We start from the raw sequence: 27,442 nt of genomic DNA, 5'->3' as shown, positions 1-27,442 counted from the left end.
CTCGACGTTATTCTGCGATTTTCTTAACAATTGCATGATTTATTGAGGTACATTGAACTTCAACAATGCTTTTGCTAAAGCGATCGTCAGAAACGGTTGAACGAGCGCGCTTCTCCTCTTCTGCTTATCCTCGGAAAAATAAGTGGCTATATATTACGACGCTATGCGCATGACCCGCTGCGATAAAAGAGCATCGATTGACAGTTTGCGTAGAATATCAAATCCGTCTGTGAATATCGACGCCGCTTATTAACGCCTCGCACTCACAACTCTCTTTCACTCCATTTTGTTGCATTCTCGTTGGGCATGATGGCTGAGATCGGTTTTATTTTTTACAGAAGAAAATCTTCATCTTTTAGGGAAAATAAAGAAATTATTATATTACTTATAATTATGATAATTTTAAGCGATGGTGGAACACAAGTAATCAAATTACTTTTGTACAGAGAGAAAGGCTTTACTGAAATATTTAAAGCTTTAACTTAGATATAAATATGAAAATAATTTTGCTAGATTATTAAAATAATTATGTAGGACTTTAAACTAGTTGTTATAATGTCGAAACATTTTATTCATATGCTTGAGATTTCTATAAAATTATTTTGATAGTTTAACAAAATTTTTATCAGATTTATATCTAGAAGATTATATCTATGAACTAGATTATATCTATGAATTTTCAGAAATTTTAGCAAAATCGCCCTTTCCATCTGTAGTATGAAAATATATAGCGCGATTTGATTCTTTCAAAATTAATAGTGTTTTATAAATATTTGCTATACGTAAATATTTGTAAATAATTTATTGATAGTGCACAATTTATTCGAAGTGCAATTTTTTATAATTGAATTAAAATTGTAGATTTTTTTATTTGGCCAGTATATCGATAGCACTCTGAAATTTATTAATCGATGTACCACACTATTTAAAAATATATGAAGAAACGTTATTGGTTTACTGAAATTGCTAACGGCAGAAATATAGAGTTATACATGAGTTACATTGCCTCGTTCAGAATGATAATTGAGTCTGTTGATTTGACCGATACAAGCGATGAATTTATTAGCGTTTGCCGCAACTGCACTATGTATATTTATTGAACTAATAAAACGTTAATCTCGACGCAATGACGCGTGCAAATAGAAAGATCGTTTCAGATCAACAAGTATTTTCTCGTGCATAAACAGTACCGGCAGATTTTACACGTTTGTACCCAATGTATCATAAACAGTTTATGTCAACGGTGAATGTGTTACCGCGATAATATTAAAGTTCTCTCGTTTTGTCCGTGCGCATTACACGTGTTACTGAATAAATAAACGCTTTTTATATCCACGTAAAAATATTACGAAACGTTAAAGTACCCCTGTAACGTCGCGTAACGTCTCTGTAATTAGTCAAGTGCAAATTACGGCTGGCGCGTTCATGGTAAGTTAGCAGCGCTGCAGGGATAAGTTAATTATCGTCAAGGCGGCGGAGCAGATTATATGAATAGTCATGATCGTGTGTGCGGCAACTAATTATAGACAGAATACGGCTGTGAAATATGTGACGTTACCTAATGGCTCTACTGATGACTTTATCTAATGATGTTACTTAGCATGCTATTCACTCTGTAGTTCTAATTTTCTTTATGGCCTGATTTAATTCCGCTAGGTCAGCTAGATGAATACAAAAACGCAAGATAATCTGGACAATTTGTAGTTTGTTCCTACAATCAGCTTAGCCAATCATTTGAATTAAAGGTACATTTATTCTTATGAAAAGATGCTGTTAGATTTTTAATTAGAAATTTAATTACACTGCTTTATATTATAGATCTTTTTTAATTACGCGATTTATATACAGACATTTATATACAGATTTTTAGTATATATATATATATAATTTAATTAAATTTAAATTTAACGATAAACAATAAAATTTTTTATCCTAGTTATTTAATTTTATAATATTCAATATTTGTGTACTCTCGTCATTTCTCAATTCTCTGACACTTTGTTATTTGATATTTACAAATCTCTTTTTAATTTATGAATAATGGATATATAAAATACACGCTAATAAATTGTAAAAAAGACATCCGCAATAGATTTTGAAACACTGATAAAACGTTTGTAATGAATGAAAAATCAATTCATCATATTTGTAACACGAATTAACAATATCAAGGTACTTGTATTACAAATTTCTTGCTTAAATTACTGCTCCTGACACAGGACTGATCTCCAGGAACATATATACTGATAGCTTTATCATATTAGCAATCAGTTTAGCAAGACATAGTATGGCGACAGTAACACGTTAGTTCCTGCAAGATAAGAAAATTAATGGCGACTGTACATTTATCACCATAAATCACCATAAAAAAAAAAAGAATAAATGTAACCTAATATACTCGGTATGCTTGTGTGAATTGGCGATTGTTAGTCTGTACGAATAATGAATATCAATTGAATTTATATGGCGTTCTCCTTGATCCAGTCAATATCTGAAGGTACGCGAATGTACATAGTCAGTAAGGGAAACAAGCTTCTGCCCATGATACGAGGCCAAGTTTTTCATTAACGATCAAGGGCTCCCTCCGAGTCATCCTACAAAAGAAGATTAAAATGTTTTCTATTCAAATAAAAAAAGGGATAATTCGAGCATGCATAAAATGCTTAAAGCTCGGATGATGCTTACAAAACGATATAGCTTTCGCAACTGTTGCTCTTTTTCTTAATTCTTTGTCCATGATATTTTGCAGAGAGTATTAATAAATATGTAACAAATATATAAAGTTGACAAGATCAAAATGTATTATTTCGTTTTCATGTAATCTCTTTAAATATTAATAATATTAAATATAATTGTAAATATAATTGTTAGCAGAGGCATGAAATAAAAAATGATTACAGTATAAGTAATGTTAGTAATGACTCAATTACAAGCGTGCGATTAGCTTAGCGTAAGTATTAGGCTACCGTTCTAATCGTAGGTTCAAATCTTGGCGGCGATATGACGTTATTCAATAATAATTAATTGTAGTTAATAAGACAAGAATATAAGTGTGCGAAACCAGTAAATAATAAATTGAAGTGGAAAAATAAAAATAATAACAAAAAAAATTATTTTTTTCGTTAAAATATAACGATTTAATCAAATAAATTTGTTAGTTTTTGACAAGACTTTTTATGTTACATTATGTTACATTATTATTAACTATAATGACTTTCAAGTGAAATAAATATTTTGTCAAAAGGCGTCTTCACACTTAATATACTTGAACAAGCAAGAAAGATAGTTTATTCAACTTAAATTGTTACGAGATAATCAAAATATTTTACTTCAATAAAAGGATATTGTGTCACATCAAATAAATTCAAAGTTCGATCTATTGTCTATTTTGTGTGTGTGTTACAAGAATTATTATGTTTAATCAAAACATACATGAATTTTACGATAATATTATATATACAAATTTCAACTATAAAGAAGTTGAGCGTAAACGATATGTGATTATTTTAAACATAAATTTAGTTGTTTTATTAAATTTTTTGTGTAACACATATCCTTTTGTTATTTTAATTAATGCTATTTAATTAATGCTATTTAATAGATCATCAAAATAAAATTCTATTCAATTAAATATATTCTAAAATCAAATAAACATGTCTGCAATAACTCAATTTAGTTGAGCCAAATTTAAAATCATCATAGTAATTGAACAAAATATTTTGCTCTTATTACATTGATATTTATTTGCACGTATTCAACTGCAGTATTTTGTTGAGTCAAATAATTTTTTTTTTAGTATATATATTTGTTGAACAAATTTTTTTTTTAGTGTATGTCTGTGTAACATATAAAACCAATTTTATTTCAGAAAGAGAGAAAGAGAGTTGATGAAAAACTAATCACAACTCACCTACAGAATATATTTAATTGAATACGGTATTTCATCCGGCGCTGCATCCTCACTATTTATATTAGGTGTTGGAATTAATTCGTAGCGTTTTACAAGTGATGGGAAGTACTTTCATTAATGTATTTTTTAATGCTCATGTGAAATAAATAACATTCTTTCATTAAAAAACGCTACGAATTAATTCCAACACCTAATAATATGATACGCACACTGAAAAAATTTTTGGTTAAAAATGAACGAATTAGAATTTTCTGGTTAAATTTAATAGAATTCTAGTTAAGACAACCAGAATTGTGATTGATACAATATTTTTAATAAAATCTACTAGAACTCTTATTTTTACCAAAATAATTATATCAATCTAATTCGGAATTCTAGTTATCTCAATTATAATTCTAATAGATTTAACCAGAAAATTTTGGTTCGTCTGGTTTCCATCAGAATTACTATTCAATTCAACCAGATCATTTTTTTAGTGTAGATACTTTTATACGGCTATTTTATATATATATATATATATATATATATATATATATATATACATATATACATATACAATGATTATATATTGCAAAGATCTTTAAATATAATTCTATTGTTAGTTGAATTATTACGATTGCGTCGCAAAAAAGATAAGATTACTATTTATACTTTCTTACTTTATTCTATACACTTCATGGAAACAATAGATAACTTTGATGATATTGAGAGGATTAAAGAGATATAGAGAATATAAGTTTTATATTATTTTATAGACTAAACTCTTTTTTTATATAGTAATTCAATGTCAAAACGATAAGAAAACGTTTATATTTACTAGTAGTATCTTTAGCATTATTTACGTATCAGTCATAAACTTGTAATCATAAAAATTAGTATCGAGATTATCATGCAATGTTGATTTTATTCTCACACCGATTAATTTCACACGTAGAATTAAAATCATTTTTTCCACGTAACGAAAATTATTTGCTTGTTTTCTTATAACAGCAGATAATATGTACTAATCTATCGTATATCCGCCGTGTAGATATTTGCATTAAAAATGTTGCAGTTCGGAGTATTGCGAAACAGTACCTGTTAAAATTCAATCTTTCCCGTTGTCGCATTTATCATTCTAAAATGAGCGAATTATGCGTTGTTTTTATCCAATTAGGATGAAGTAGCCGTCAATCAATGTGACGTATCCCCACGGGCGTCATAACCCATTACGAAGGCACCTGGTTGAGTGACCTTTCGATCGATAGCAGGACAGATGCGAAACTGCATCCAAGGCGACGTTGGCTTGGCTCCAGATAGTTCGAAAGTCTTGTACGTGCTGATAATGTTACAGAGACATCATCTTTTCCTTTTATGGTGCAAGTTAAACGCATCATTTTTAAGTGGTCGAGTGATGTTCTGAATAATGCAATCCTAATTTGAACTTTTAAATCTCAGTTAGCCAGATCTTTCTTAAATACAATACTTTCTTAAATGCAGTCTTTCTAAAATTGTTGCGATGAGCCGCAAATGTAACGATATTAAATAAAAAAAAATAGTAATTTTTATTAATGCATTGCTATTCGTATGTAACATTGATATTCGATCCAATTTTTGGAATTTTTTTGAGAAAGAAAATGATATTTATTCGGAAACTCGTTTCGTAGGTACATTCCGAGCGCATATATGACACATGATATAAATGAAAATATCTCCGAAAATTTTTCTCTATGTAACGAACAGATTCCCGACGTAGTATTCTGTCGGGAATTTCATTGCACTACCGGCAACATGGCTTCATCAAAACCGACGAGCTGAAGCTAATGCAACGTTGATATTTGAGAAAATAGGAAAATTCATATTTCTCATTTCAAAAAGGAATATAATGTTCCCCAACTGTTATGCAATATTCGAGCAGATATAATGCAAACAGAATTTAATGTATGGCAATCACGTCATGGTCAAGAGATTATCGAAGAAGTGGAACATCGAAGTAAGCTTCATGATGAGTCGAACGTTCGAGTTTTAAGGAGACAGAAGTTTTCCCAAGTTTCTTCACGAGCATTCGTATACTCCATTCCGAAGAACCGCTCTGCAATGTCGCCACTGGATTCAGTTGTCCCGAAAGCGCCATCCTTCTTTATCACGAAATCTTGACAGGCAGCCGCGGAATGCTTGGTTTCCAAGGACTGATCGATTTTCTCTACTTAAGAGAATGTAGTTTGACTTAGGCTGATGGAACAGAATGAAATGGAAGCATTCTTACGATATCTGTCGTAATTGTGGACATAAGATAAGATAAAGAAAAATATATATAGAACTACATCCACAATAGTCTTTTACGATTTATATACACGATTTATATTTTTCTTTGCCTCACTTTATGTCTATAATTTCACTAGAAAAAAAATTTTTTTGTTGCATTAATTGAAATTCTGGTATCTAGATTCAACTAGAAAAATCAAGTGTTTATAATTAAATCTATCAAACTTTATTCTAATTGAGATTACCAGAAATTCAATTATAATAACTAGAATTCTGATTGATATAATTAGAATTTGTTTTATTTGTAACTCTTGATAGTACGATCCAAACATTTTTCTTAATGTGTCTTTAAATATTCGCCGGAGGTACGGATTTAATTAATGAATTAAAATAATAGAACATTTTAGAAAGCATTTATAAAATTTACGTCAAAAAGAATTGTCTCTTTTTTTTTATTACATTACAGTAAATATAGTAAGCATATCTCGTTCTCTTCTACCAGCTTTACGTCGAAATTGAACCGTCAAATGCGAAGATAATTACGTAGTGGTGTGATAGCACGTTGTATGATATACTGGGATCTGTTAATTTCCGAAACACACAAGCAAAGTGTTATCGCGTTGATTATTATTTTGAAATAGGATTCTTAGTTTGCTACTAAATTTATTGTTAAAAATGACAGACTATAAAAAGATCATTCAAAATGTGACGATAAATATGACATTTGAAAATTTTAATTTAGCTTGAATGTAATTGTTATCGAAATATCTTGGGGTATAGCAAGAAGTAGGAGGTCGATCGATCCTGGCGACCATCAAGAAGCAATATTGAGAACCGCTGTTCCAGGACTCACCTGCGTCCGACGACCCCGCATCCGGAGCTTCTCATCGATCATATAGATAGTGAAATAGTCTGACTCACGATTCTGTTCTCGGTTTGTTATTGCACACTATTGTCGAACTGTTCAGAATCCTCGAATTGTCCAGATTTACCCAAACAGATGAAGATGAACATTACATGAAAGGACATATAAATAGCTTCGCTGAGCGATAGTTAGACAATTAGTATTATTGCTTTGTTAAGAAGAGATTTCCATGTGGCTTCTGAAACACGATTATATATAAATCCCAAATATATATAGTTCTGAGGTATATTTTTTATTGAATGATATCACATCGACTTTAATATTTAATGATTTTCTTAACGATATTAGAATATTTTTTAATTATATTATTTTTTTTCTAATTTAGTAAGAAGAAGCAGAATTACGATTAATAAAATAATTATTGCAAAATATGTAATTTATATAATCAAACGTCTACACAAAATTCGGGGGACCCAGATTCTGGCTATGATGATATATTTTGCAATAAATTATTTATAGTGCTTTAAAAATGTTTACTAGCATCCATAATATTAAATTGCTTAAATTACCAGTTTAATTTGTGATATTACGTATTCCGGCTTCAGTCTAAAACTGTGTTTCAAGATCGAAAAATAATTAATCGGTGTGCAGTTTGTTTGAAATTATAAAAATTTACATTCATATTCTTGACTGAATATAGCTTTCTTCACTTCATTTTTTTTTTGTAATTTGTTGTAACTTTATAATAGATATAATATTTGATGAACCTAATGAGAAAGTACAATAGTGCCTATCTCTTAAAAAATGTTAGAATATCTATATAAATTATATTATATCTTTGCTAATAATAAGAAGCAAAATTGCGATTAGTGAAATAATTACTATAATTTATATCTTTGTAGAGCATTTAGGAGAATTAGAGTTCACTTAAATCCGAGAAAACAAGCTCGTGGATGCTTCCTGCGCTGTAATTCTTAACAATTATATGTAGTCCTCTAGGGACTCAGTGTAGCGTGAACAGAGGGATAAGTTAAAGCGCAAAGTTTACCGAAGGAAATATGAGAAAACGTAAAACAGGTTTTAGGATTCAAAGTAACCGCTCGTTTTCTACATATAATTATTTGAATCGGCAAGATTATTATCTGTTGTATTTAATTATTGTCATCGTTTTCTACAATTTTATCGTATCCATAAGTTGTCCTCCCTTTTCAGTTTTTATGTGCACATACATGTGCGAGCCGATGGAGTCAAATAACATGATAGGCGTTTTCGATATCCTCTTGATGGCGTTGTAAAAGCAAAAAAACATCAATGTGACTCTCGTATTTTTGCAAACTACTTTTTTCTATACATTCATTTCAATCCAATGCCTCGCGATAATCAAATTTCTCAGCTATAAATTAATTAAAATCTTACGTTTTCTATTCTTAGCAGAATTGATAAACTCGTGATGTAAAATTTGTTTGTAAAACCTGTTTGCAAGGAAAAATAATTCAGAAACGAATGATTTTCTCTGATATTATTATTATTATTATTATTATCTTTCGTAAAATAGAATGACACAATGTGTACTATATTATGAAGCATTGCACATGTATTGTAATAAACGCTGTAATCAGTCTTTCGTTCATACAACGTGTACAATAGATCGTCGAAATTAACATTAGATAAAGACATGAGAAAACGAATACAAATGATTCTTTCATCTATTTTTAGAGAGAAATGTTCATTAATCTCTCTGAAACAATTTCTCGCACTTGGAGCACGCTGTCGGAATAATTAAACAGATTTGCTTTGACTGACCCACTTCTCCCTTTTGAGATAAGTTTACTGCTAGCATATTAATGAATATATGCAACATTTGCAATTTATTCGAATGTATGTTTTCTCTAAGTAAATTTTCGTCTGTTGTTTGTTCGGTAAATTAAAAGTTCAAAACATAAATATATGAAATAATCGCACAATATTGATTTATAAGATTATGTGATATATGATTTCTGAAATAATATAAGAGAAAAATGTTGTATCAACAACATGATATGTATTATAGGTATATAAAATACATATGGCGTTTATTTAATGATTAATGACATCTACATTTGAACATTTAATTATATATATTATTGATTCTCGATGTTATTATATTATTAGGTGTTGGAATTAATTCGTAGCGTTTTACAAGTGATGGGAAGTACTTTCATTAATGTATTTTTTAATGCTCATGTGAAATAAATAACATTCTTTCATTAAAAAACGCTACGAATTAATTCCAACACCTAATAGTATCAAAACAAGGTTCTGTGTTTTGTTAATTATTTTATACGGCATGTTCATACATCCAATCGACATATGATAGGACTTATGTGTACACGCTAGTATATTTTGTGTTAGTGTAACCAGCTGAAAACGAGACGAGTCCTATGAGTTGTTCATTGACAGTGAGAGGATCACCAGTATCTCTCTAAAAAATACAATTCCCCGATAGTTAAAAATATATTTCACAAAGATTTGATTGGAAAAACCAACTCGCAAACAGTGTTATTTTTTACAATTAACTAAAAATACGTTCTCTGTTATAGTGCAAAGCTAGTTCGTGTTGTTTTCGCTTTGTCATTTTTTAATTAAATTGATGATTTATGGATTTTCGATTCGTTCAGCTGCGAATTGTGCCAATCCTGCTATTAATTTAATTAAGAAACATAACAAGGAAACCTGAATATGGTAAAGTATAAGCGTTATATTAAGATACTGTTTTTAGAAATTATTAGAAACAATGATTTGAAGTTTTGCATGAGAAGAACAATGCGAGTTAAGAGTTAATGACTTTACATGGGTAGACGGCATAATTTTACGACCGGTAATAAACGATGGCAGTGTTCTATATAAATAATTTACCGAACATGAATTCTTTCTTGAATTTGCACAGCGTGAGTGTTATAAATGCAGTGAAAAAATTCCATGTATAGTAACTAACATAACTAAAAGATTGCAACACTTTTTTTAAAATGAATTTCGGAATACAATCTATATCACTGAGCGGTTAATCTTTATTTTTGACTCTATAAATAAGAACCATTCGGTGAGTAGGCTGTATTCCAAAACCAATCGAAAAGAAAGTGTTGTAATCTTTTAACCATGAGTATACACTTTTTTACAATAGGTCTGATTAGTTATTCTAATATCTATGAATTCAAGAAAAAAGATTTTGACGAGAGATTTGTATAATTCGATATGTGTATAAATTCACACTGAAATACTTAAGTACTAAGATTCACTTCAGGTGCGCGCGACCGAAGATAGGATGTTATTTTTCTTAATTGATTTATTCTCATCGATTTAATACAAATTATAATTATTATATTATATATCTATGACGTACTTATTATATAACTGGTTGATTCTCTTTCCTTAAGATTAGTATATAAGTACAAGTATATAAAGTACAAATGTACACATGTGACTTGTGAGAGTAATTTGAAGTGTGATTTTTGAACAAATTACATCTGAAAATTTAAATGATTGAATTGTTAAGACTTACTAACAGTATAGGTTATAGGTATCCCGACGATTACTATTTAGCATACTTTGACAGCCAACTAAAATTTCCTTTAACTTTTCGTGGTTTTTGATGTAACAGGAGTGGAGGGCTCCTGTCATCATTCGAGTCGTAATACATATAATCATCGTAGAGTCAGACAAATTCCAAGGTTGGTCGAATTTCACAATGTAATACTTTTTTTATACTGTGATGTTCGATTGCTTTGCTTGTTTTATTTCTTTAATCTACAAGGTATTGTCAGATATAGAACAATGATATCTTTATCGCAACGAGATGCGTGGCTCGAATCAAATAACTATTGAAAAATAACTGGTGCTAAATACAATATTATGATGCCATGTGCATAATCCACTGAGGATTTTTACGAGACCATACTATTACTTCAACAATACATCAGAGCATCTAAATTATGTTTTTGCTAATGAATATAATAAGAAAAAGCAAAATTGCGGTTAGTAAGGTATATAATTATTACGAGGCATATGTCATGTTTATATCTCTGCAGTACACTTAAGAGAATTAGAGTTCATTTAAATTCGAGAAAACAAGCTCGCAGATGCTTCTTGCACTGTAATTCTTAATAATTATGTGTAGTAGAGAGAGCAGCGTAGCGTGAGTGGAGATGTAAGTTGCAGCGCAAAGTTTACTGAAGGAAATACGACAAATCGTAATATCCGTTCAGAGCTTACAGTAATTGCCCGTTTTTCACGATAATAATTTAAAGCAGTAGAATTATTATTTATTGTGTATTTAATTGTTTTCGTTTTTCATTGAATAATTTTATCGTATGCGTGAGTTATTAATTTTCCGCTTTTGTATACATGTAAGTATGCGAACCAGACAAATGAAATAACATGGATCGATCAAATGCCAGACGTTTTCAATATCGCCTTGGCCACGTAAAAGCAAAAAAAAAAAACGGTGCAGCTAGTGTCTTTGCAAACTACTTTTCTACTTAGTTTCACATCCGATGCCTCGTGACATCAAATTTCTCAACGACACAGCAATACATCAATCGAAACATTACATTTTCCCTTTTTGACAGAATTGATGAAATTATTTACACAGAATTGCTCGCAAGTAAAAATAATTCGAAAACAAACATCTTTTTTTGCTACAACGATTTTTGTTAACGATTATTATTGTTTTTTATAAAATGGTAGAATATTATGCAAATTATATCTTTCAAGAAGCATATCAGAGTCTTCCATTTATATAATCTGCTCGCCTATATAAGCGTGCAAGAGAAATACAGAAATTAATTAAAAAATCAATATATGGTATTATGGGCTCAAAGATTTAAAAACGAAATAATTAAAAAAGGACTACGGGCCAAGCAGAATCGTGCTATAAATTTAACATTACAATATATTCTTCATTTACATCATGATAAATGTTTTGACCTACATCGACTCATCTTCAATGTACGTACTTCATATTGGTCAATGCATGATAAATCTCAGCTTTTAGCGGCTAATATGAAATAGAAATACAAATTAATGTTAGATAGGAGCAAGAGACGAAATAGGTGCAGAGATCCTTTCATCCATTTTCAAGAGATGTCCATCCATTTCAATGTTCATTAATTTCTCTGAAACCATTTTGCGCACTTGGCGCACAGTGCCAGAATAATTAAGTGGATTTCTTTTAATTGACCCATTTTGCCCTTTTAAGATACGTATTACTAATTTATCGATCACAAAAATAATTAAACGGACTATATATTATATATATTATACATGCAATATCTGTTATTTATTTGAACGTATATTTTTTTTAAATAAGTTCTCGTTTAATGTCGGTTTGATATTATTAAAGCAAAAGTTATAAATATCAGTATATAAAATAATTGTACAATATTGATCTTTAAAAAATATATATCTGATGTCTGGAGTAACATTAATAAGAAAACTTTGGGCATGGGTAAGCTATGTGATTTATTATAATAAATATATGATGTTTATTTTACGATATTGCATATGACAGCCACATCTGAGCGTTTAATTATACATATCAATTTTCAATTTTTTTTTGTACACATCATTAAGTATCAAAACAGATTACTATATTTCATTTAAATTTTTTCTATATTCTTATTTATCCAATCGATGTATGATGGAACACGTGTATACACAGCGGGATATTCTGTGCTAGTACAAATGTTAGGATAAAGCCCAAACGAGACGAGTCCTACTAGTAATCCAGTGACAGTAAGAGGGCCACCGGAATCACCCTAAAAAATACATTTTTTCGATAATTAAAAATATATTTCGAATTTGATTGAATATTAGAATTTGATTGAAAAAACCAACAAACAATAATATTTTTTATAATTATTATAATTAAAAATATACTTCTTCGTTAAATTAGAGCTAGCTCATATTATTTACGTTTCATTATTATAATTAATTTGATATTTGATGATGATACTAAATTCTTAATCGCTGAGCTACACGATCTTATTGTTAATTAAATTAAATTATAAAACATAACGAAGATCCCCGAATATATTAATGAACAAAAAATAATCAATAGTATATTAACAATCAACAAATTAGTAATGCAGTAAATTACTGTAGCAATTAAATGTTTTATGCGTGTATTACGTATTATTAAGTATTGTATTAATTAATTAATTAATTAATTGCTCATTAAAAATTTATGATAAGTGAAATATTGAAATTACGATGTGTCTCTAATAATAATGATTTCCGACAATTGCACGATATAATCGGATTTATCTTCTTATTGAAAATGTATATCACAATACGATTATAAGTGCAAGCGTTATATTAAGATATTATGTTTAGTAATTATTAGGAATAATAATGAATTGAATCTTCATGTTGGAAGAATAATGCAATTTAAGTAATTAATGACTTTACCTGAACAGACATCGTATAATTATACAATATGATCGACAATTAATGACGGTATATTGCAATGCCTTATGTAAATAGCTTACCACGCATGCACCTTTTTGTATGGTTGGATCATTTGCGCAGATTTGCGTATCCTGAATGGTTATATTTGCTGCTGTATCAAACAATTCTCTACAATAAGTCTGATTAGTTATGATATTGTCTACAAAGTATAAATGTCCAGCCTCCTCTCCTTCAGACTGCAAATATATAAAGTACAAAGTTATACGTGTAAATTATGAGAGCAATTTAAGATGGGATTCTCGAATATCTAGCGCCTAAGAATTTAAATGATTGAATTAATAAGACACTTACAGATATTATTCCAAATCCCGATACTTCTGCTATCGAGCCTCCCTCGACAGCTTGATTTTGTTTCGGTAAATTGACAGAACATATCCGAGAAGAAAATTTTAATGGCTTTTGAAGCTGAAAATAAATCTTCTGTATTCTTTTGCGCAGTCTTAATTTTCAATTTAATTGCTTAATTCACAATTTAATTGAAATTATATGGAATGAATGTTATACTACATTTTATCGTTACCCTAAGTAAAGCGATATCATTGATCAAAATTTGGGGATTGTACTCTTCGTGTATGAAAATGGACTGAACCAGGTGCCTTGAATGCGGTTTTTGTAGATCTGTTGTTCCCGCAACGACTGATATACTCGAAGTGTCCGCACTGAAAATATTACAAAACAGTATTTTTTTTGTATCTATACAGGTGTTCAGCGTAACAGTCCGCACGATTTTTTAGACACTTTCAGACACTTCAAGTTGAAAGGTGAATATTTATTTATTTTACACAAACTATAACATGCGATAAAAAAACATTTTATGAAAAAAAATTAAAAAAATTAAAAAATATTAGACAACTTAAATTTTTTAAATAATATTATATAATTTTTTTTTATAATATTGTCGTATAATATTGTAAGAGTCTTCAAGACAAATTTAACTCGATTATCGAGGAAGTTATTTTTATTAATGTTTTAATGATTTTATTGATATCAGATATGCAGCATTATTTGTAACGATACTTATATCTGATTAGAAATGTACACAAATGGATATTTATAATACGTACATATTATGCATTAATGTAATAAGATATGCAATAAAATCAAAAAGCATTAATAAAAGACATTTCGATAGTGAATTTGTCTTCAAAAGCCCTATAATATTATGAAAAAAATTGTATAATACTATTTAAAAAATTCAAGATAGATCAAATTCTTTAATTTTTTTATGACAAAATTTTTTAAATTTTTTATCGCATTTTGTAGCCTGCATAAAATAAATAATTATTTATCTTTCAATTTTTTTTACCGTCAAACTTCTTTACTGTCAAAAGTGTTTAAAAAATCATGCGGACTGTTAAGTTAAATATCTTGTATATAGTTTATTTTTCCGAAGTGTTTCTTGAGATTTTCCTTCTTACTTAGGTACACAGTGAGCAGCGGTTAGCACGTAATACTTGTTAATTATAACTCCACCGCAGAAATGCATGTCATTTTCATTTTGCAGAGAAACCTGAATTATAAAATGCATGTTATGCAGGAAGAAAAATTTCTAATATTATTATACGTCTTAACCTTACAAATGATATTGTCAGCTTTGAATTGCTGAATGAAAGTAGTTAACTAATTCCTCGATCAAACTTAAAAAAATCGAGACATATTTTTAAACCCAAGCAATTAATAAAATTAAAATTAATGATATTGATTAAGAATGTTTTACTGGCTTACCTGATATGGGATTTCACCTTGAGAGGCACGTTTTCCTCCTACAATTCTCGTTACTAATTTTTTTGATGCACCTGTTTAAGATTTGTTATTAACTTATTATATTTCTGAATTTAATTAAATTATATGATTACATACACAACACACACAAAGCTGATCAATTTGTCTTAGAATACTCACCATAATCAATAGCGATCAAGGGAATTAAGAATAATAATTGTATCATCATTGTTATTAATCTTACATATGATGTTGTCAACTGATTATTCTAAATCTGATATGTATGAATACACACGAAGACGTGCCTATAAAATTTAATTTGAAATTACATAAGATTAGAAAATATGTTTTACGCTTATTAATATTTAAAATCACTCCTAATCTGTCAGGATCTACATTTTCTTTTCTATTGACTTCTATTAGGTGTTGGAATTAATTCGTAGCGTTTTACAAGTGATGGGAAGTACTTTCATTAATGTATTTTTTAATGCTCATGTGAAATAAATAACATTCTTTCATTAAAAAACGCTACGAATTAATTCCAACACCTAATAGTATTAATAAAAGATTGACAAGTGTCTAGTATTATTTTACTTTCTACATTGTATACGTATACAAAATTTGACAAACGTATCAAAGAAATGTTGGTAATTTATTATCTCAATGGTTTTGCAAAGAAAAGATATTTCCTCTGTATTCCTTATCGTTAAAAATCTTACATAATTTTATTCTTTTTTCGCTTTTTGCGAAGTAAATAAGAAATAAAGTATTCCAAGTCACACTTTGGTAAATTTCAGTTTTATCAGTTTAATATTGTTATATAAATATATATAAATAATTTCGCATCGCAAAATTACTGGTTGAACATGACGTACAGTACAGAAAGTTGAATGCTAAATAAACTTTTAATGTAATTGTGCACTTTGTCAAAGTATATTACAATTATAAACTTTAACAATCTATTGCACATTTATTGCATATAATTGCACATTTTATAAGCGAAGTATTTTAAGAATATTAAGAATAACAAGCGAAACATTTTAAGATAAAGTGTTGCATAGGTCAATTCGTGCACGATAGACAGTCATATACGGTACAAATTAAATGATAAGCGGACAGCTTGTATCACACACACACACATGCGCGTGTCCGCCTCATATATTTATTCATACGATATCAATAATAATGCGAGAAGCAGAAATGTATGCGGTTATATATCAAAAGACGTTCGGCGTTCTTGATCCCTATTAACCCCCATTATCTCAAATTGAGTTGGGACATAGTCAAAAATTTGTTGATATTCTGTTGCTCATTTGTTGCATTAAAACGAATTTTGTTGCTCTAACCGTTTAATAGGAAATGAAATTGATGGGTTCAGGTTAATGACAAGCTAGATCCTCCATAATAAAAAAGAGATATATAGAAGTGCAATATTAAAAAAAACAACAAATATATTACGATATGTACAAATACACAACAATGCGGCCTTGTTTGGGTCAAATCTCTTTTCTACGATTCCTCATCTATCACAGTCTGCATGATTAAATAAGACATAATGCGTGTAAATGCTAGTAGATTAAAATCGAACTAAACGTCTATGAAATGAAAATATACATATTGATAGATCACTCTGCTCTATTAGAAAAAAATGTTTATAATAAAATTATATAAAATTATTTATATTATCATATGAAATATGTCCATCTATAGACATATATTTCATATATAATTTAATTATATATAATTTTACAGAGAATGGAAAGCTACTTTTTGAAAATAACAAGTTACCATTACTAGTCAAGTTATTTTTAAAAGTAATTCGTTATAATTATCGTTATTTGAAAAAGTATCTTTTCATTACTTTTTAAAAATCGATAACCGCTAATCACAACGGATGCCTAAAGGCTTTTTAGTCTCGAACGCTATGAGTAGTTTGTGTCTAATCGAACTGTGTTCAATTGTGCACAAAGTAACGATAAAAGTAACTGTAAAATTCGTTACTGTTATCAAAAAAATGTAACTATATTACAATTATCAAAAAAGGAAAATAACGCAATTACCAGTAAAGTTACCAAAAAAGTAATTGTTACAAGTAACGAGTTACTTCTATTCCCTATAATTTTATATAACTGTAAAAGCTTTTTTTCCAGATAGTTGTACACTTATTTTATACTTGCACTTTATAGCATTAGAGATTTGCACAGTGCAGATTTGTACGTGAAATGGCGGAATATAGTCAATTTACATATCGCACGATATAAAAATGATATATAAAAGCATAATCTGCAATTTATTATTTGTATGCGATTGTATTTCATGTAGATAATAGAATTGATATGAGGACTAAATGCGGCTTACATTGGATTCGGAAATACCACAAGTCATGTAAACGTTTAGTTGAAGACTTACTTTAGAGTATAGGCCTGGATGTAAGTTTAGTCGTACGTATACTAGACCAAAATCTCTACATCGCTGTCGTCATTATCGCGGCTTCTTGTAATCTATGGATCAACAGAATTCGGACGATTTCGGAAAACGTGACGAATATCTCTTGTAGAAAAGTACTACTGCGCAGTAGTTTTTGAGGCACTACTATACTTACTACTACACTACAGCAATAAGTGGTGTACAGTAGTGTGCAGTAATGTGCAATAGTGTATATAGTAGCGCAGTAACGTGCAGTAGTGCAGTAGTATCTCAAAATACTACTGCGTACTAGTAGTGTCAGTACTTTTCTATAAGAGACGCACAATCATTGAGAGCTAACGAGAAAGGAAATTCATTCGAGTCGAGCCCTTCTGTTCTCGTCACATACGAGCACATACCAAATATAATTTGCGATCCAATACGACTGTTTCAAATGTTATCGCGTGTCCATGTTGGTTCTATAGTATCTCAGGGTTACAAACCGTAGACTAAAATAGTGCTTATGTATATATCAAAAGTGCTGAGAATCAAATAATGTTCGATTTGGTATCAACTTATTACATAATGACTCATTACCGTATTTTGATGCCTCCTGTGGGGTTCGCGAACCCCATGTACGAGATTGGATTATCACACAAGAACCAATCATGGTACGCTATCTCAAGATATGATTTTCCTGGATGGTGTGATTTCGGTCATTTGATTAGATAGTGTTACCACATAAGAGTCAGTTATTGGATTTCTACTTATGAATTATGTGACAATGGCTGATAGAGTTGAACTCTTTGTATGAAAATGAACGTCGTTAAAATCGCAAATCATGAATTTGGTCAATCTCCTCAACAAAGGTAAAATAGATGATAATACCTTGAGATTACGTATCAATCGTTTAAGAGATTTGTATCACGCATTCGAGGAGTTTGATGATGAACTCGCGGTGCTAAACCCGATCGACATACATTAATCCGAATATTCAGGAATGAGTTTACTCACTTGCAGGCAGTGTTGAAAACAAATTGAATGTGGCCAACGTAGCAGATAAAAGGCAATGCCGAGCGACGAAATTACCCAGATAACAAAATGTATAGTAACTTTGTACATTTGCGTAATAATATGCGCAATAATTGTCACAATGTAACTGCACAACACCATGCAGATACGTCCTTATTTGAGGTCTATATCGCTCTCACACGTGAGTGCTGAACACGTGAATGAGGCACATGCGAGTGCTCTAATTGACATTTTTATATCGCCTGCACGCGTAAGTGGCATACGCGATATGAGAGCTATTTTAAAATGTATACTTCATTAACATCTAGAAAAAAGTGTTATACTTTCATCTTGGAGCTCTTGGGGTTTTTAAAATTTATTTTATTAAAACACAACTAAAGGATCTCTTAAAATACTGTGCCTTTTATTCTATATTGTTTCTTAAATTTTAGAAATTTAATTCGTTGCGATAACTAATCCCTCTGGTGATGTCGTATTACTCAACGCACGCAAAATTTTTTATTCAAAACAAATTACGGGCTGTATTTCTTAACCGATTTGTTTTTTTTTTAACAGAAATACTCGGAAATAAAAAGTTCTCCAAAGAGAACTGAAAGCCGATTTTAGAGATTCTATCACGTTGTGACTTGATCACATTTTTGCACGCAAGACATGATATTCATGTGTGAGAGCAATATAAGCTGTCACAAATTGTTATTTGAATAGAATTGAGAATACAGGATCCGTACAATTTTTAAAAAAAGACATATGAAATTACCCGAAGCTCCTTTGTCGACATTTGTTGGCAAATTCGAGAATTATTTGTATCAGAATACATTAAAATAATTCGAAATGCAAAATTATGTTATAATTGCTTGCGTTTTTATCATCCTGTGTAAATTCTTGAGTTATATGATATGTTAGAAACGTCACAATATCCTTCTACATCTTGATAATCGAGCGAATAAACGGATCTTTCTAGTTCTATAATTACTCAATCTAAATAACTATTCGAATCGTCCGATTACTATGTAAGGGGTCTCGTGACCTCTTTATCGATATCTTCTAACGAGAATATTAATATAAATAATTAATATAAATAATATATTAATCTACGATTCTAAATATAATAGATATAGTAGTATTAAATTTCAAGTATTTTTAGATGCGTGTGCTGCAAATTTCATTGCAACGTTCGTCATGGGACAGTTAATTCAGCAAGTCGTCCGCTTATCGTTTAATTTATGTTTTGTCACACAACATCATGAGCTAGCAACAATAAGCCATTTGAAACAATTTAGACAAGTGACGTTCGCTTATGCTTTTAATTATTAGCCCATCTTTCCTAGAAGAAATATATGAGTTATTATTGTTGATAATTACGGATATGAGTCGTTTATTTCGATTGATGTTTCTTGCAACTAAAAACTTTGGCGATATTACATAATTTATAACAAAGTTTTCGAAGTCGAACTATACTTGGCATGATTTCGCATCTTCATTTATGTCTTACTACCAGCATTGTGAATGCTACTTTGTAAAAATAACTAATTACGATTATAATTTTTTTTCTCAAGAAATAACTTAGTTGCAAGGCATTGATTCTAAAAAGTATATTACAGCTACAATTACTTAAAAAAATATAAATTATTTCTCTTCAGTTAATTTTTTCTAATTTTTTATATTGCAATTTTAAATACAAGATTAAATACAAGATCTTATATATTTCTAATTTACTAAATTATTTTACTTATTATATTATACACTATTCAATATTATACACTATATTATTTATAATTAATATATATATATATATATATATATATATATATATATTTAGTACGCAATCAAAATAATATTAATATCAAGACGCATTCATATACTTCTAATTTAATTCTTCATAGAGTGTGATAATTACAGAGTGTAATGATTAGCATGATTAGAGATATATTCTAAGAGCAATAAATAATCACTAATGATTCACTGAACTTCATTTCGTTTTGGTCAGCCCATATGTTAATGATTAGTATAAGATATAAAAGAAGTAATTACTAAATTGATAGTTATTAAAAAAAATGTAATTAATAATAAGTTACAATTATAAATGAAAAGAATGAATGATATTAAGCTGCAATTATTGAAAAAAACCTAACTTTAATTGTTCAATACAAATAACGAATTATTTCCCAACTTTTTTTTACAATAAAGAAAAAAATACTTGGTATCATCTAATAACAATTAACGTGTAATCGTTTGCTTCACTTGAGTAAGCCAACTAACATTTCCCTCACTTTTTTTACATGTAGCTCTGAAATCAACAAAGATATACCAAGTTATTGTTTGGATCGTATATGATCATCGCAGAATTAGATAAACACCAAGCACGAATTCCACAGTGTAGTATTCTCGTGGAATAACATTCGGTTGCCGCATGTAATTTATTTCTTTATTCCAACACGAGATTGTCAAGTACAGAACAACAATATCTTTAGGACAACAATATTCTTAGAATAACAATATCGCAATGAGAAGTATGGCCCTTGATGACTATTAATCGAAATGACTGTTGAACAAATAGTTGCCAGAGCTAAGTATTATTACAATGTTATACTCATAACTCGCTGCGAATTTAACGAGAATCATATTATTTCTATTCATACATCAAAGTATCTTTTAGTCAAAATATATTTTAATCAAGAATTATGTTTTTGCTAACGGATAAGAAGAATTAAGAAGAATTGTGATTAGTAAAATAATTATCACGAGACATATAAAATTTATGTTTCTGTACATTTAAGATAATTAGAGTTTTAAATCTTTTTTGTAAAAACAAGTTTGTGGATACTTCTTGCATTAATTCTTAACAATTATATGTAGTACCCGTGAGAGCAATATAGCGTCAGTAGAGACGTTAGTTGCAGCATAACATTTACCGAAGAAAATATGATATATGGTAATGCTGTTTTCAAAGCTTATAGAAATCGCGCGTTGATTATGATTGTATTATTTGAAACAACAGATTATTATCTGCTGCATTTAATCGTTTTCATTTGTCATGCAATAATTTCATCGTATCCGTGAGTTAGTAATTCTCCGTTTTTCGTCTTTATGTTTATATAAGTATGCGAACTGGAATGAAATAACATGGATTACTTGAATATGCATTTTCGATATTGCTTTTACAGCATCGTAAAAGCAAAGAATAGTGTTCGTGTCTATGCAAATTACTTTCCTATTCAATTTCAATCCAATGCCTCGGAACATTAAATTTTTCAGCGATAGCGATACATCAACTAAAACCATACTTTTTTAAGTAGAGTTAATGAAATCATTATTGACGCAAAATTTGCTTGTTTGCAAGCAAAAATAATTCTCAAACAAACGCTTTTCTTTGTTATCCATCAATGATTATTATCTTTTATAAAATGAAAAAAACATTATGAAAATTATATCCTCTAATAAATACATTAGAGTCTTCCGTTCATACAACTTGATCGTCTATGCAAGCGTATAAGAGAAATAGAAATGAATATTGGATAAAGACGAGAGGTAACAGATGCAAATTCTTTCATCCATTTTTGAGAGTGTTCAGTGTTTATTAATCTTTCTGAAACAATTTTGCACACTCGCTGTATCCTGCCGGAATAATTAAGTGGATTTGTTTTAACTGATCCACTTCTCTCTTTTGCGATACGTTTACTAGTGCATCGACCGCAGAAATAATGAAAAACACATTCCTATAAATAATAAATTGCACACACACACACACACACACACACACACACACACACACACACACACACACACACACACACACACACACACACACACACACACACACATATATGAAACGAGATAAATGAAACGAGTCCTATGAGTTGTCCATTGACAGTAAGAAGGCCACCGGAATTACCTTAAAAAATACAATTTCTCGATAATTAAAAATATATTTCACAAGGATTTAATTGGAAAATCCGATCCTCAAACAATGTTGTTTTCTACAATTATCTAAAAATATATTTCTTCATTAGAGCAAAGCTCATTGTTATTTACGTCTTATTATTCTAATTAAATTGATATTTGATGATAGAGGAAGATCAGCGAAACCGACATACTTTATTTTTAGACTATATTTTGTGACAAAATCTGAAAATAAAACTTTGGAAATATGCACGTAAATGTAGAAATTGTCTTCTATCGATGCTTTATAGTTTTTTTCATACTGTATATACTTAAATCATCATTAGATAAATATTTTCTATAGACAAGTTTCTAGAAAATATCGTTTTTATATCGATCAACAAACTAATCGGATTTTTGACAGTGTGAACTATCTTTTCCTCGACCTCTTCCTCTTACTTCTACTTTCTCCTTAACCTCTTCTTTGACCTCTTCTTCGATCTCTTGTTCTTTCGTTACAATCTCGTTCTTTCTTCTTATTTATTCTGTCTGTTTTAATTTTTCTCGATATGTACATGATATGATAACCTTTGCTTCCAAAAGTTTATGACCTCTATTTAAAACTTTCCGTCGCTTTTTAGGTAATGGAATAATTTCAAATGGAGAAATTTCATATGGCGTAGATGGTTGTGATTCAATAGATATTTTAGAATAGGAAGGTTCATCAAGTATTTTACTGTCAATAGATACTTCAATTCAAGCACTAGAGTTAAAGGTAAAACATTTTCAGAATGTATTGTACTTTTTCCATCTCTCTTTGAGATAAGATAAAGGGTGTTTTTTTAAGCCCGATAGATTTTTTTAAGCCCGATAGAACTTAAAATTGTAAAAACTAACACAAAAATTAAATTATAATAAAAAAATTTTTTTTTGTCGAAAGATCAATGCATGGCATTAACATTTGAAAATGATTTCGGGCATATGGCCACCGCGGCTGTTTAATTTAATTTTTTGTTTTATTTTTTACAATTTCAAGTTCTATCGGGCTTAAAAAAACACCCTTTATAATCTATATCAGAAAAAATGTTGCGATTCGGGGTATATTCTTGTTACTTTAAAGCCATTGATAGGAATTTCAGCAGTTTGACGCTTGATATAAACACGGCCAAATAGATCCATAATATTATATTGAGTAATTGACTTTCCTAATTCTAATTTCGCGTCCACATTCTAATTTCTTCCAAGTAAGTTTTTAATGGGCCCATAAAAGATACATCCAGTGGCTGAAGTTTATGTGTCGTATGTGGAAGTGGAATTCTTTTTATAAAATATTTTTTCGAAACATTTTAATGTATTAAATTAACATTTTAATCTATTAAATCAATATTTTTTATGTAATATCCATCAAGTAATAATAAGATGGAATTATTTTTATATATCTTTATATTTATATTTGATTTTGTTTTGTTAATAAAATGTTGAAACCATTGAGTAAATAAATTAGTATCCATCCTGATGGATGTGCAGCACCGATTGGAACCGGGAGGGGCATCTTTCATTAATATATTTCTCATATTCTTCCTTGGAAATATAATCATTGGGGGAACAAATGTTCCAGCAGCACTCACCGCACAAATTGTTATTATTAAAGATCCTCTTATTTCCGCTGATATTACCATATCAATTTGACGCTTATCTTTTTATTCAATAACTTGAGATATTTTGTTTGGAACAACAGTCAAATATGTCTTATCAACATTAAAAATACGACCTGGTAGATAATTATATTCATCAAAACATCCAATAAGCCAAAAAATTTGTTTACATTTTTTTATTAAATCTTTCTTTTCTGGCAAAAGAAAGATGTTCCTGCAGATTTTCGAAATGATAAATTAGAATGTCTCTTTAAAAACAAAATGAGCCATCATATTATTAAAAGGATGCTTTATTTGTCTAATGGCTAATTGTAATGCCATTCTACGTAAATCCTTCCTTGTTAGATTATAAAAATGTGATTCCATTACAAGACAATAATGAACAAACTCCTCTTCTAATTTAACATCAAATACAGGAAACCTTTCTCGTTTACAAGAGGCAGCCTTTTCGGGAGAATCATTTTTCATCAGCTAACCGTCGTAAAGTTCTTTGTGGCACATTCATCTGTTTGGATGCTTTTAACTATCCCATTTTCTTATTGCGAATGGCTTCTATTGCTTTTGCCATATCTTGCGAATTTCATTGTCGGACTTTTTTTCCTTTATTAGTATTATAACGTGGGATATTTTCCTTTTCATTACTAGAAGCCATGTGTATAAAATTGTACAAATTAATATTAGGTGTTGGAATTAATTCGTAGCGTTTTACAAGTGATGGGAAGTACTTTCATTAATGTATTTTTTAATGCTCATGTGAAATAAATAACATTCTTTCATTAAAAAACGCTACGAATTAATTCCAACACCTAATATATATTTATAAATTCCTAGAATTTGTCGATTCTCTTCATCAGCAATCTTCTTAACGTTCAAGATTTTTCAAGATTTCAAATAAAGATGATATTAACACTTTGTATGGATTAATAAATTTATTTGTAAAAATTTTATTGCGCACCTCCGTTCACACTGACTCTTATTAGCCCAGATTTAGTTTATTTTTTGTTATTTTAAGGAGAGAAAGAAAGAGAGAGAGAGAGAGAGAGAGAGTCCTTGTTTAATATAGTTATCAGTAATATGATTACTATTATTTAACTAACTACGTAAATTTGTAACAGAAGAATTTTGTTTTCACATGTAGAATTCGTTTTTAGCTGATTTTATATAAAAAAACAAGTCACAAATATATTATATTATTATAGGTTTTTCTTCTTTAATCATATAAATGGATTATATTTTTATTTGTATTAATGAAGTACGAAGATTAGTTTATGAGAAATAAGGAGATGTCATTTTAGAAGACCTATGTTAGTATCAGTGACTTTCCTCTACTAAACTCTCAATCGCCGAGCTATGATCTCGTTGTTAATTAAACTAAATTATAAAATGAGACATCCCAAATATGTTAATAAACAGAATAATTAATACAGCACAGTAACAATCAACAAATCAGTGATGCAGCAAATTGCTATAGTAATTAAATGTTTTATGCGTGTACGTATTACTAAATATTATATTAATTACTTAACTAATTAATTAATTGATCAATAAAAATTTATGATATGTAAGATATTGGAATTACGATATTTCTCTGCATTATAATTGCTGATAATTATATAATGTAGTCAGACTTATCTGCTTTTATCAAGAATTTTTATGTTACGCGACTCGAAATGCAAACGTTATTAATATATTGTTTTTACGTATTATTATTAGAAACAATAGGGGCGAGTTGAAGCTTCGTTTGAGAAAAATAATAAAGCTAAATATTAATTTAATGACTCAACCTGAGCAGACAGCGTATAATTACATATGTGACCGGTAACTAATAACTGCGATGTATTGCAACGCCTTTATGTAAATAATTTACGAAACATGCACCTTTTCTATAATTGGATTGAGCAGATTTGTGAATCGCGAATTTGCACACTCAATAAATACTTCCAGACTTAATTTTCTACAGTGAGTCCGATTATTACATTATCTAACATACAACTGTTTGGTTTCTTTTCCTTCAGTCTGAATTTATACAAAGTACAAATGTGACTTATGAGAGCAATTTGAGATTGGAATACTTAGCGTGCAATATTGAAAAAAATTGTTGTTATCAAATCTAATTACAGCCAAATATGTATATATATTGAGTAAAATAGTTTAAAATTATGATCAATTATATTATTTCAACTAAACTTTGAAATAATATAATTGATCATAATTTTACCTTTACAAATATTTAATAAGTATTACCATTGGTAATACTGTTTAATAATACTTACTAAATATTTGTAAAGGTAAAATTATGTTTAGTTATATTATCTCAACATTTAAATTAAGTTGAAACTATTTCATTCAATACTTGATAGCTATAACTAGATTTTTTTCAGTGAAGCCTGTAAATGATTGAATTATTAAAAGACTTACCGTTAATACGCCGTATCCCGATATTAATACTAGCGAGTCTGCTTCAACAATTTAATCTTGTTCTGGTAAATTGGCAGGAGATATCAAAGAAGAAAATACAAATGGAGTTTGGAGCTGAAAATAAATCTTCCATATATTCTTTGACACAGTTGTAATTTTCTTATATTGCTCAATTTAATTGAAACTGTGATGAATGCTTTTATTTTATCGTTACCTTAAGTAAAGCGATATCGTAACCGTATTTGTCTGGGTACTATCGGGAATTGTATATTTTGTGTGTATAAGCGGACTCAATCAGATGCACTGAATGCGGTTTTCGTAGGTCTGTTGTTCCAGCATTGATCGAAATATCCGAAATGTTTCGCCTAAGAAGATTACTAAGAATATATTTTTTGTATGTATATATGTTTTTTTATATATGGAATTTTTTCTTGAAGTACATGGAAGTATTTCTTGAGATTTTCATATTTACCCATACATACAGTAAGCGCCAGTTTTTACATGTTATTTGTTAAGTATGACTCCACCGGATAGTTTTTAATTTCTAGCAGAATAGCTTGAATTATACAATACATTAAGTGCAACAGAATACAGAAATTTCAAACATTATCGTACGTCCAGCTGTACAATTGTTACTGTTAATTTCTAATTAGTGTTAACTTCTATAAATTACTGAATAAAAGTAATTAATTTATTGTTTATCTAAACTCCAAAAACTCTACTATAAAAATAACATTAATTAAGAATAATTTACTAGTTTATCTGATATAAACGGGAATTTCACCTAGTATATAAAGATATTACAGA

The 27,442-nt window shown here is 29.3% G+C and overlaps 2 protein-coding genes across 4 annotated transcripts in view; one reads left to right on the top strand and one right to left on the bottom strand.

Moving 5' to 3' along the window:
- hwt (SH2 domain-containing adapter heavyweight) overlaps positions 1-27,442 on the top strand; it is a 172,547-nt gene that overhangs the window by 15,929 nt on the left and 129,176 nt on the right. The window lies entirely within an intron of this gene.
- LOC105147659 (chymotrypsin-2) lies at positions 4,459-19,525 on the bottom strand. Of its 3 annotated transcripts, none has more exons than XM_011058828.2 (9): positions 18,666-19,525; positions 17,655-17,746; positions 15,426-15,550; positions 15,249-15,319; positions 14,942-15,033; positions 14,044-14,182; positions 13,815-13,928; positions 13,544-13,699; positions 4,459-12,811 (listed from the first exon to the last, which is right to left on the bottom strand). In XM_011058828.2, the coding sequence occupies exons 3-9, from the start codon at positions 15,472-15,474 to the stop codon at positions 12,653-12,655; spliced, it is 780 nt and encodes a 259-aa protein (XP_011057130.1). In that variant the 5' UTR covers positions 15,475-15,550; positions 17,655-17,746; positions 18,666-19,525; the 3' UTR covers positions 4,459-12,652. The 3 variants fall into 3 exon arrangements, with proteins under 3 accessions (XP_011057130.1, XP_087272093.1, XP_087272094.1); XM_087415967.1 differs by lacking the exon at positions 18,666-19,525 and adding an exon at positions 18,540-18,660; XM_087415968.1 differs by lacking the exons at positions 17,655-17,746; positions 18,666-19,525 and having other exon boundaries at positions 15,426-17,588.

Source organism: Acromyrmex echinatior, chromosome 19 (genome assembly GCF_024713525.1).
Source record: "Acromyrmex echinatior isolate Ae372 chromosome 19, ASM2471352v2, whole genome shotgun sequence".
NCBI classification, from domain to species: Eukaryota; Metazoa; Arthropoda; class Insecta; order Hymenoptera; family Formicidae; genus Acromyrmex; species Acromyrmex echinatior.
The sequence above is the reverse complement of the archived record's forward strand: the minus strand, read 5'-3'. Positions and strand labels throughout refer to the sequence as shown.